Source organism: Rhinopithecus bieti, unplaced genomic scaffold (genome assembly GCF_001698545.2).
Source record: "Rhinopithecus bieti isolate Rb0 unplaced genomic scaffold, ASM169854v2 scaffold_3527, whole genome shotgun sequence".
Classification (NCBI taxonomy): Eukaryota; Metazoa; Chordata; class Mammalia; order Primates; family Cercopithecidae; genus Rhinopithecus; species Rhinopithecus bieti.
The window spans coordinates 2816110-2829054 of record NW_016804488.1 but is presented as its reverse complement, the minus strand read 5'-3'; the positions used below and the strand labels follow the sequence as shown (position 1 = coordinate 2829054).

General features: G+C 43.0%; 1 protein-coding gene across 18 annotated transcripts in view; it reads right to left on the bottom strand.

Annotated features, from left to right (window-relative positions):
- The window catches only part of IKZF1 (IKAROS family zinc finger 1), a 101000-nt gene that overhangs the window by 69345 nt on the left and 18710 nt on the right, over positions 1-12945 (bottom strand). For all 18 annotated transcript variants that reach the window (XM_017868582.1, XM_017868585.1, XM_017868586.1 and 15 more), the window contains exon 3: positions 8729-8848. In XM_017868582.1, the coding sequence (XP_017724071.1) occupies positions 8729-8848 (120 nt within the window). The remainder of the gene's footprint in view (positions 1-8728; positions 8849-12945) is intronic.

Here is a 12945-nt window from a genome sequence, read left to right as displayed (position 1 = left end):
CTCCTTCTCTGCTCCTCTCTTAGACAATTAAAGGTATTTACTCCCCAGGGCCCCTGTGGTCCTGCCGTTTCATTGGCTGTCCCTCCTGAGCTGATCGTGTCCCACAGATGGAACTTGCCCTATGGCTTACATCCCTATCTTCCGGACAGTTTCGTGGCTAGACACCATCCCTAGGTCTCACGCTAACCCCTACTCTGGGTACAGTTCCCATTGCGTTCAGCAGAATCACCGTGGCCCCAGTCACCGAGGTGGACACAGCACCAACGGATGGAGCCGCCTCAAAGAGGCGAACACCATGGGGCTGCTGAGACACCCCTCCCTGCCCTTCTTCCCCTCCTGCACCAAAGGCCTCCTGGCTTCTGGCTGCTGCCTGTCCCAAGGGTGAGCTATCTGACAGGTCACCTGAAGGGCTATTCCCAGGCCAGCGCGTTTGACGGTTCCCTTCCCAGCACTGCACCATTTATTCCTCAGCCTCAGAGTGAATGTGGGCCTCCTGTGCCTCTGAGCCTGCACCCGCCCCACTCCTGCCACCTCCACCCCTTCCTAAAGAAGGGGACAGCCAAGGCATGACCCGTGGTCCCCACGCACACCCCTTCACCAGCACATGCGTGCCTGTGGCAAAATGACTCGTCCCCTCCCGCTGCACCCCCTATCGCCCACGCAGGCGCCAGACAGGGCTCCTCCTCCCCCAGTGCTTCCAGCTGTGGGAAACACATGGCATTTGCCAACTGAGTCTTCTCCAGGATCCAGTTTCACCAGACTGGCCACAGGCTGCACCCTGTGTTTTATCACTGAGGAATTATAAGCTTTTGGTCGGGGTCAGTGTGTCAGTGCTTCTCCCTAAAGCCACCTGCCTAACAGGAATGTCTGACACAGAGCATGCCAAAATGCAGACGATGATGATGTCAGTGCAGCTGCCCTGGACAGCCGTCTATGCTGTGTCCCCCTGGGTCAGGCTTTGCAGACATGACAGCCAGGATCGGGTCGGGGGGCGCCCTCACCTCACAATGCAGTAACAGCAGAGCCACCTGCCAGGGCCTAACAGCTAGGAATCAACAGAGTCAGGCCTACTTATCCACATGGCCTGCTCCCAGGCACAGCAAACACCCCAGTGGCTCAGCTGCCACATGCATGTGCACGCATACACCACAGACACACCACACATCCCATACACACATACACACCACACATTCCATAAACATATACACACCACACACCACACATCCCATACACATATACGCACCACACACCACACATCCCACACACACAGAAGCACCACACATCACACATCCCATACACACATACACACCACACACCACACATCCCATACACACATACACCACACATCCCATACACATACAACACACATACATACCACACACCACATATCCCATACACACATACACACCACGCATCTCACACACATACACACCACACATCCCATACACACTGTATATCCTATACACGTACACACCACACATACGTGCCACACATCCCATAAACATATACACACCACCTACCATATATCCCATACACACCACACATCCCATGCACACATGCACACCACACACCCCACACATACACACCACACATCCAGTACACACATATACACCACAGCCCACACATCTTGCGCACATACACACATTACACGCACAAACACCACACATACACACCATATATCCCATACACATATATGCACGATACACTGCACATCCGATACACACACACACCACACATTATACATCCCATACACATACACCCCCATATACACAACACATGTCTCATACACACATACATACCACACACTATGCATCCCACACACATATACACATCACATGGACACACGATACATACATACCACATACCCCATACACATATACACACTACACATCACACATCCCATACACATATACACACTACACACCACACATCCCATACACATATACAGACCACACACACATACTACACATCTCACACACATAGACACACTACACATCCCATACACATATACAGACCACACACACACTACACATCTCACACACATATACACACTACACATCCCATACACATATACAGACCACACACACATACTACGCATCTCACACACATATACACACTACACATCCCATACACATATACACAGCACACACATACACTACACATCCCATTCATATACACACCACACACATACACACCCCATATACATATACACAGCATATACATATACACTCCACATACATGTACACACACCACACACATACATGCACACACAAACATGTGTCACACATACCACACACGACTACATACCTAAACACACTACATGTACACAGAGCAAACATACACATGCCACACACAAACATACATATATATACATCACACACCACATATACCCCCCACATATATACAGACACCTGCATACACACACAACACATATACCACATGCACTTATACACAAACACACACACATCAATTTCAGTTTTCCAAGGAAAGTTATTAAACTTCTGCTGCCTGATCTCACCGGTCTATTCCAAAACCTAGTACAAGCTGGTATCTGATATAGCACAAAAGTCACTTACTTTTATCTAAAATCAAAACTGTCATGAAGTTCTGTCATGATCCCTAAACATTTTGAACTACTTGACAAATTAGCAGACATAAAAATCCTACCCAAAAGGCAATCTGGAAGACTGTACATTAAAACTGACTTTGAAATGCGAAGCAATGAGCCTGTTACATCATGGCCTCTCTTATCAAACATGGAAAAGCTTAGAGGTGGGTAGGTCATTTTGTAATGCTACATCTCATGTTTGGGAAATTTGGAAAAGGGGAGGCTTTCCAACTGGGATCATCTGGGTTTGGACCTGTTTGTGCTGACAACACCTGCTATCTTCATGAGGCATTCCAAGATAGTGGTAGGAAATTGCAAGACGAATAACACAGAATTTTCAAAATTTGCTCCATGGACCACTGAACAATAATTCAATTATGAAGGGGGCAAGGAACTAAAAAAGCAAGGTGAATAAGAATCCAAATAATATGCTTTCAGTTATTCCTCAAAGAAGGAAAAAAAAAGAAAACTTGAAACCAATACTCCAGTCACTTGAAGTTCGGCAAACAGTTCTCGGCTTGAGACTTCTCTCACATTTGAACATGCTTGAGCTCAGCTGCAGCTAATGCTCAGATGCTGCTAGATAATATTTCTCCCCAGCTAAAATGGGGTTTATCGGTTCAGAAGAGATGCATTTCGCAGATAAAAACAACTTCCTCTAGCTGCTGATTAGATAAGCAGGCTCCGCATCCGTGCTCAAAAGCCTGCTGCCCAATCTCCAATTAGACCAGAGCGGCTGCTTTCTTTCCATGGTGAAAGCTGTCCCCAGCACCACTCCTTCCCTCCCAGGCTGTACAGGACTGTTACCACCATTTGTCTACCTCCCCAGTACCGTGTTGGTCTTCTGCCTGAAACTCTAAAATGAAGGGGAGATTTGGCACCAGAATAGCTGATTAAAAACATGGTAATCCTCTTACAATTCCCACTGCAGTCCTAGAACTTATGGCTGAGTAAAGAAATTTTTACTTCAACTGAATGAATAAAAAAGAATATTTATGCTTTTACACACTTAATCATTTGTTCTGAAGTCCAGAGGGAAAATACCTAGATTTTTTTTTCAATTTTTTTTTTTCAATTATGCTAGGGTAAATCAAATCCTGTTCAAACTATTCAACGTGAAGGACCTAAGTTGTGCTGATTCAGTTTCTATCTCTCCGTGCTGCCAGGGAGCCTAGATCCTATGCCTCTGAACACCACACTGTGAGATGCAAGCGGAAATAAACCACTCATGAAACCATGGCAATCTCCTCACAACTCCTGGAGTTGGCTGCTCCAGTGCACAGAGCCAAAGAAGCACATTCTGGAATGTACCAGGGCATATAGAAATATACCTTATCTCCCTATATTCAAACTCATGGGTCCTCCCGCCTGAATAACTACTGCCTGAGGTTGTCCCAATTATCAAGCCAGGTAGCAAGTCATTTAGTAAGCCTTGTTCCAGGCCCATATGGGCCTCAATCCTTCAGCCTTCCACGGATTCAACTAACCCATCTCCAGTCGCTTACATCAATCATGGTCCCAATTCAGTCCTACAGCATTCCTGTGCCTCTGCCCTGGGTTTTTTCTTCAATTCTACTCTAAGCCCTAAATTTGCCTGTCTGCTTTCTCAGGGGTGGCCATCCCGTTTTCTAGCCTGGAATCTTTCTTCTCTGTCCTCTGGTCTTTTGCTCCTCTGTTCCGCCCACCCAAACGCCTCCCCTGCTTCCTGAATTCATGGGGGAGGAATGCCCTTACTCACACCTCCAGACCTGTGTGCTTGTCAATAGAATCCTAGCAGCTGAGGACCCTTGGTTAATTTAGGACACGGAAATGTGTACAAGAGAGAAGTCAGTAACTGGCAAATATGTATGTATAAAGAAGGAGGAAAAAATGCAAGTATTACTGAATAAGGGAAGAAAATAACTAAACTTTTACTTTTCTCACACAAAACACTTATCTGCTCTCCAGACCCCAACCCTGACATAATTCCTAAATGAAAAACTTTTAAGAGTCCCGCTCAAGAGTTTTCAGAAGAAGTCTTAATTCATTTTTTTTACGTCTCTAGCATTTGTGCCATGGCTGACTGAGTAAATCTGGGGTTGCCTGAAGAGGTCACTGAGTGCATCCTCAGCTTTAAACAGTTTCATACACAACCACTTCAGAGAGGTGAGAGTTCTCTAGTTTTTAAAAAGACCACTTCAGAAGCTAGAGTCTCATTACATAGACCATTCTGATGACTAAACCTCTCCTTACCAAAAGGAGAGTAAAGACCACATCTCTCCTTTAAGTCTAACTTAAATTCTTCAAGCAGCACTTCAAATCCTTTGTTCCATTTTCTTCAGACCTGGAAGAAAATGGAGGCCAACTGAGGGCTGCAGGGCTGCTCTGCCCTCTGGCTCTGCCTCCTTCTCCCCAAACTTACACACAAACCTAGAATGTTCCTTCCACACTGAATGAAGCAATGAGGTGTGAAACCATTACTTATTTATACTGGGAGTGACTCACCAATCAGTATAACCTCGCACCCTCATCATAGGGGACTGATTTCTACCATTCCCAGCAATTTGTTTATTAATATGGTTTGTTATCGTTGTTGAGAATAGATTTGCCTAACACTGAAGGATGCCAGTGGTCATAGCAGCTCATAGCTTTCCAAAAGTGTTCCTTGTCACTTTCTAAAGCAGACACCTGTGTAATCTATTATTAGCAAATAATTTCCCACTTTTTTTTTTTTTTTTTTTTTTTTTTTTGCATCTTTTAGCCTCTCACCTTTTCTTCTTGAAATTTCAACAGTGACAGCTCGACTTGGACTTCAGTCAGGTGGCGGCCAGCACCCTTACTCTGTCCTTTAGTCTTGCCCTATTCTAACAAATTCCTCTTTTCTCTTCTGGCTGTTTTCAGTTTGCTTATTCTTTGGACCACTTTTCTTTTTTAAGTAAGAAATACCTCTTCTATCCTTGGTGCTGGTCATCTGTTCTCTCCCTTTTCGCAACTGAAGCTACGATAACTTCTTTTACCCTTCTTGTAAATCTTTGAAATTTCTATTTTGCACAAGTTGAATTTCCTTTATCGGTCCTTTTTGCTTTGTGTCTTTGCTACTCTGTCTTCAAAAAAGTATGTCTATATATGTTCCATCTAACCCTCAAGGCCATTCTGTGATGCAGGTTCAGTTGCTACTGCCACCTTCAAAAGAGGAAACTGAGGCTCAGAGAGAAAAAGCCTTGCCAGAAGCTCCAGGCCAGGGAGGAGGGGGCTTGGACCTGTCCCTTCTGAGGTGTGCCTTACCCACAGGGCACTCTCCGCCCCTGCTGCTCACCCTGCATTTCAGCAACTCCATTTCCTCCTGCAGGCCCCACTACTTCTGTCCCGGGGAGGGCTGTCTTCTCATTTCCTGCTGTGCGCTCTTTACAGTCCTTTGCACTGATGACTTATTCCCATGGAATAATGTGATGAAATATGGCACCCAGTTTATTTCCTTTATCCACGAATTCCCCCACCTTTTTATATTGTTTCCTAATGTTCTCTACATACTTCATTTATTTAATGCTATACACTACAAATTAATGAACAGCCTGTCACCACATATGAAAGCCGGCTGGTTTCCTTCCAGAACCATCGAGAGTGGTCTCTAAACTCAGCTCTGTGAAGAGCCCTGTCTTCCCTCCATGTCTTCTTGGGCACTTCAGTCTTATGGGATCCTCTCCTTCCCTCACTTCTTCTTCTCAAGCCTCTCCTTTGTGTGGTGCCCGGTTTGTCATGTGGGCTTTTGCATCTTTTTTGCTTTCTTTACGGTAAACCATCACTCCTGTGGCCTCTAGCCCCACTGAGAAGCATTCATCTCCCAAATCATCTCAGTGCCCACGTCACACGCTGTCCCTGCCTGTCCACAGGGCTGCATCAACTGCTATTTACAAGCTGAGCAAAGACGTTTTCTAGGGTTTTTAAATTTCACAATTCTGAAATCATATTTTCTAAACTTCATCCTGAAGGAAAAGTAGACTGAAAATCATGTCAAACATGACAAAGGGCAGGGCCAGAACCCATGGGCAAGGACAAACCCACCCCTGACTCCAAGGTGACGCCTGTGCTGGGGGCAGCTGGGACCGAGGGCAGAACTTTGAACCAAGAGACACAGCTCTGGGAACCCATCAGTAATGCCAACCACATGCTGGGTGGTCTCCCACCCAGGAAAACCCACCAACAATATGACATCCATAAGAGACAGGATACTGACACTGTTTTGAAGGCATGTGTGCTATTCTTCACTCTCCAGGAATCGGCCTGACTTTCAGTTCTCTAAAGGTGCCCCAGCCACGATGGCTCACAGCCTTTAAGGGCAGCTGCAGGGATTCCAGGGAGAGCCCATCTCTCTCTCCACAGTGACCCGAGCCAGCCTCCTCACTCTGACATCCAGGCTCTCCATTCATTTACATGGTTAATAGATCATTTCTTCTGGTTTAGTCCCTGAGCCTCTCTGTGTTCTTGGGCAGGGTGTGAGCATCTGTTTGCTCCTGTGTTAATCAGGAAGAATAGTACCCTTGGCACTGGGTGCTTCAGGGACTAAAAAAAATCAGGGAACATCACCACCCAGTGACTATTGCTGCGCCACTTTTGCAAACTTTTATCATATCTATGTGTTACTACTGATTTAATGTTTTTATTTAAACTGGTTTTTTAATTTACATAAATGTGTTTTGAAAGGAACCCTTGTAGTGGCACAGTGTATGGTAAAACCAGTATCACTTGCAATACATAGAAGACAATCTCAGAAATAAATACATAAATTAAAATGAAACATGATCATTTGCGTCCCAACTTTGGAAAAGCCTGAAATGATATATGTATCTTTCTTTGGTAGAACAGAGCAGATAATCCATAAGTTCATTTCTCTTCCCCTCTACTTTCAAACATATAGTAGCCGTTTTCCAATAGCGTAAAATAATTCATAAATATACTTGTTTTCTGGATTCATCTACACCAAATGGCTTTAGCCACCATCTTTATCTGTTTATGCCATTAACTGTGCTGCCGAGTTAAAAAAAAAAAAAGAACCATTATACCTAGTCCACTTGGTTTCTAAGACACATAAAAAGCATACAAAATATGTTTTCTATACATGTAGATAAAATTCAATTCTCAGTTATCACATTTTCCATTATTGCATTAGGATGTCTTATAGACAGACAGTTGAGGCGATTCTCATAAGCCTGAGAATTTTACATACATGTTCCCTCCTTGGCTATGGGGGCTTATGCAGCTGACCCACATTGATCCAGTCTACCTCATTTTACCTGTATGTCCTTCATGATATTCTTTTATGCCAATAGGTGGCTTTCAGTATCACAGCTCTTTCTCTTTTTAAAGAAGAAAACAGGTACTCCAGGGAACCGTTGACTCAATAGCTCATGAGAACATGGTATAATGGAGCGAGAACTAGTCTTTGAGTCAGAAATTCAGTTCAATTCTGACTGTGTCATTTGACCTTGGTTAATTCACTGAACTTCTCTCAGTCATTGGTTTCTTGAAATAAAGAGTGTGGGTGAAGTTTTCCAAACACAAACTGTCACATGTGTAAGTTGACCAGTGGATTGCAGATGGTTCCATATGCACTTTTTTATGGAAAAGGTATGTAAATATGTGCTTAGATTTTTTTTTTATAACATTTAAAATTACCATTTATGAAACTTTCTATTTTAGTTAAATCTGAATTTTAAGAACTAGAGATTAGAGGGATAACATAAAATGGCCAGATGTGGCTTCTTCTAACCCCAAACACTGAAGAGCACTGTTGCCAAAACACGTAAGTGCGTCATTTTCACGATCTACAATCCATAACATTTGATATTCCTGCAAGTGCAGTGAGGACAGAGGACAGTGACAGAGACGCCTCCCTGGGCAGGATTGCTCCTCAACTTGGACATTTTGCGGGGTGTGTGGCTCTCATGGCTATGCTGACCTGTGAGTGTCCATCCTCCCACACACCAGAGGACCCCCATCCAGCCAATCTCTGTGCCATGCTTCTTATATGCCAGTTGAGGGAACACAATGGATAAAATGACTCGTATCCCTTCATCACTGTCTTGGAAAAATACAAAGAGACAAAGGTTTCACAGGCACAGAGGCCGCTGGTGACCCACTTACCCACAACTCTGTCACTCTTGGAGCTTTGCTGTCCTCCCGAGGTGGTGGAGAGGTCCTCGGGGATCGGCATGGGCTCATCGCCCTCATCTGGAGTATCGCTTACTGGGGGGCTTTCCTTCCCTGAAGAGAAAGAAGAAGTGTGAGTCTTGGGCAGTCATGGTCAAGGTGCCTGGGCTTCCCCCTGGCTTGGCTTGAGAGAGTGGCATGAGGAGGCAGGTATTGGGTAGAGCCCGTGCTTCTCTGCTGGGATGCATATACCTTTTTCTTTTTATATGAGAAGTCACTTCTCCCCACACAAGACAAATGGGAGAACACAGATGTGCAAAAGGGAAGAAATACAATCACCTATAATCCCAGACACTGCCACTCTTAAAATCATCTTATATACTATAAATAATATGAGGTGACATCCTTTTGTTTTTCAAAAAGAACTAGCTTTTAGACATTCTCATGTACGTATTTCCATACTCAGGGACATATTTCATAATTTCATTTATAATGGGCACACTAGGATTTATTTAAGTTCTTTTCCTATTTTCGAGTTCATATTGTTTTCTGTCTTTTTTATTATTAAACAACACTGTAACGAACATCCTAATAGCCAATCTTTGCACATATTCCTGATAATCACCACAGTATAAATATCTAGATGTTTTATCACTGAGTAAAAGGCATCTATATTTTTAAGGTTCTTCCTATCTTTTGTCAACTTATCCCCCTGGAAGCTTGTTCCAATTTACCCCCACAATAAGCTTGCCACACCACACCCTCCTGTCAATTTGTGTTTGAGGATACCACACCAGGTATCCTGCCATCTGCTCACTTTCTTTGCAAGAGCCAGGGAATATCTTACCAGCTGCTTAGTTTGACTTAACTTGGTGGGGAGAAGAAGAATGGACAAGGAATGGAAGGGAACCCCATGCCTACTGGGAAAATGATCCCCTTTCTGCAAGCAAAGGGAGTCTGCTAACACAAATTCTTTTCTTTGAAATAGGAAAATAAAACATAATCCATACAAATACAAAAATTGCTTATACTATACAAAGTAGGATTTACAAAATGAAATCGGGTTTTACAGAATATCTGTATTTATTTTGACTCGATTAGAATTTAATTTGACCAGAGGCTCTAGCAATGGGGAATCACTCCTACTCTGAGGAATCCAACCTTCCTTGGGAAGCCACAACTAGAAGGAAAGGCTCTTTTCTCCACTGAAGCTGCAACTCCTATAGTGTCCGCCCTTCCAGATCTAACTTAGACTTGAGTAGAGACACAACCCACATGCAAGAAACAGATGATGTGAACTAATGCAGTATAGCTACGTGTGGAAGACTATTTTAGATGAAGGTCCTGAAGAAGTCTAACGAAACAGCAACAGCCTGGGAGTGTGTGCCTGCTGACTGAGCTGGCAACAGGCAAGGTGATGTGAACACACAGACAAACCTAGATTTTTGAGAGTGTGTGCAAATGATGAACCAAATATTAAAAGGTCTGAAAAACATGACTAGGTATTGTGTGAAATGTCCTTGTTTGTTGAATAAACCTTACACAAGAGTAACACCAGCATTTCAGATGACTGGCAAGACCTGTAAAATCACCCCCGGTATATGAAACAACCCCTCCTGGAATATTTACAATCGAACCTGCACAGGCACCAAGCCTATGCTCTGGGGAACACTATTTCATTCTCTGGAAAACAGACATTACAATGTAATATTCCAGCTTAGCTGTAATTACCACAATTGGCACATTTTCAGAAAGAGAATTATTGGGTATATTTGGATAGCCAATACAAAATTAATAGTTAAAGATGGAGCAAGATTATAAGAATTTCCCAAGGAAAAACAAAAGGCCAGAGAGACATTGATTGAAAGTGCTCATATTATGCTAAAGTCTTGGAAATATGCATTAAGTCAGTACTATTTTCATTGCTACAAATAGATTTTTTTTTTTTTTAGATGGATTCTCACTCTGTCACCCAGGGTGGAGTGCAGTGGCGTGATCTCGGCTCACTGCAAGCTGCGCCTCCCGGGTTCAAGCCATTCTCCTGCCTCAGACTCCCAAGTAGCTGGGACCACAGATACCCACCACCATGCCTGGCTAATTTTTTGTTTTTGTTTTTTTTTTAGTAGAGACGGGGTTTCACCGTGTTAGGATGGTCTCGATCTCTTGACCTCATGATCCGCCTGCCTTTGCCTCCCAAAGTGCTGGGATTACAGGCATGAGCCACTGCACCCGGCCTATAAATAGAAAAATTTTAAAGTAACAATTGCTAAATATCTTACTGTTTTCAGTTCTTTCATAAATGGGGAAAAACTCCAAATAGAAGAATGCAGGAGGTATATGAACCACCTGACAACTCTTATTTTTGTATAAGATGACTTCCTAGAGCAATGATGCTCAAACTTCCAGGACTTTAGGAAGGTTGTCAGAGGAATCATTTTTTTTGTTTTTGGCAGCGGAGGGGTCGGGGTAAGAATAACAAAATAATCTTACACAGAACTGTAATATACACAACAGGTCTCCTACATAAAGTGGGGACCTTGCAATTTGGGGAGGCAGGGACTCAGGCCACTTGCCTTCTTGAAGACCTGCTGAAGTACCTTCATATAAATGACCATGGAGCCTCCTGGCCTGACATGCTATCCCAAAGAGTAAACATGTACAGAGCGTGTGGGGTGTGCATGTGTCTCATGATTAACCAGCTGTCATTATTATGGGGTGGGGGAGGGATGTTGAGAAACTAAACTTTATTGACTCTTTTCCGCCTATAGCTTTTCCCTGTGATCACGCTGGAGCACTGCAGGATGCTCTGAGATGCCTTTAGATGTACAGCACCCTGGAACCCAGGAAGGATCATAAAGAATCAGGACTTACCCAATGAAAAAACATCATACTTTCTGCTCAGTGCGTGCTAAAATACATCCAAATAACTCTTAGTTACTTTTACTAAAAAATTTAACTGCTGTATCTATGAGAGAACAAGATCCACTACAATTTGTTGAGGATGGTTCATAATAACAGGTGTGCTTCTTAAGAATTACATCTGCCTTTACTTCCTGCACTGAACTAAATGTCAGTGCTCCAGTGTCCCTGATCTTGCATCTCAGGACATTTATTTTTTTCAACATGGGGGAGAAAAAGGAATAATGAAACAGTAGGGATCGCAATTCTAAAATACCATGGGTCAGACTGATCAATAGGAACTCTCTATGCAGAAGAAACCACATGGGGAGAAGGGAGAATAAAAAATCAGTCTTGGCATGTACAGGGGCATCGAGTAAAGAGTCAGAACTGGATGGTAGTGAAGTGAGATATATTCACATGCCCACCAAGGGCTCCATGTTAATTCAAGATTGCCTTGCCTGAACTCAGTGATAGTTCTTAAGAGGTTGTCTGATTTGCCTAAAAGCCCCAAAGTGTGAGTCCAGACTGCTGAGAATTTCATCCCTCATGTCAGCCTCTGTGCCCAGGGCCCCTCATTGTCTGTGACAGCTGAGGATCTCCACGATGAAAAGTTATCACTTCATGAACCCCATCAAGATATTTTTATGCATTGATTTTAAACAAATTTGTCCAGTTAACCATTTAAAATGTAAAAGTATGCAAATATTATAAAACACTAAAATGATTAAAACAAGTCAACACATCTCAAATACTAACACACAGTGACTAGGAGTTAGTTGACCCAGGACATAGTTCTGTCTTTGTGGCTTCACCAATTAGTTGTAAGACCTATGGGAACACAAGACTGGTCCCCTTACTAAGACTCCTTCCTCAAGTGGAAAAAGGAGGCTGAAAAACATGATTTTAGTCTATCTCACAGGGTTGCGGTGAAGATAAAATAAAAATAATGTGCGTGGATTCTAATATGCTAAGTAAACTTATGGTATTATTTGGTAAACTATATGTACATAGAAACTTAAGGTATATATTGCATCAAGCTCCCACACTTTTCCTAAGAACATGTACAATGGCATGCAAACACACAGAGATGGAGACAGCAAGACATCAAGTGTTTAAATAGAATAATTTAGAAGATGCAATACAATTTCACTTACTTAGAAAAATGAAATAAACTTCTGGTTAAATTACACATTTACACTTAACTTACCTATGGCCTATGTTTCAAATAAAGCATTACCTATGAGAAGTGTTCTGGGAAAACTGGATGAGATATGGTATAATTAGCTTATAAACTGTAAGCAAATAATTTC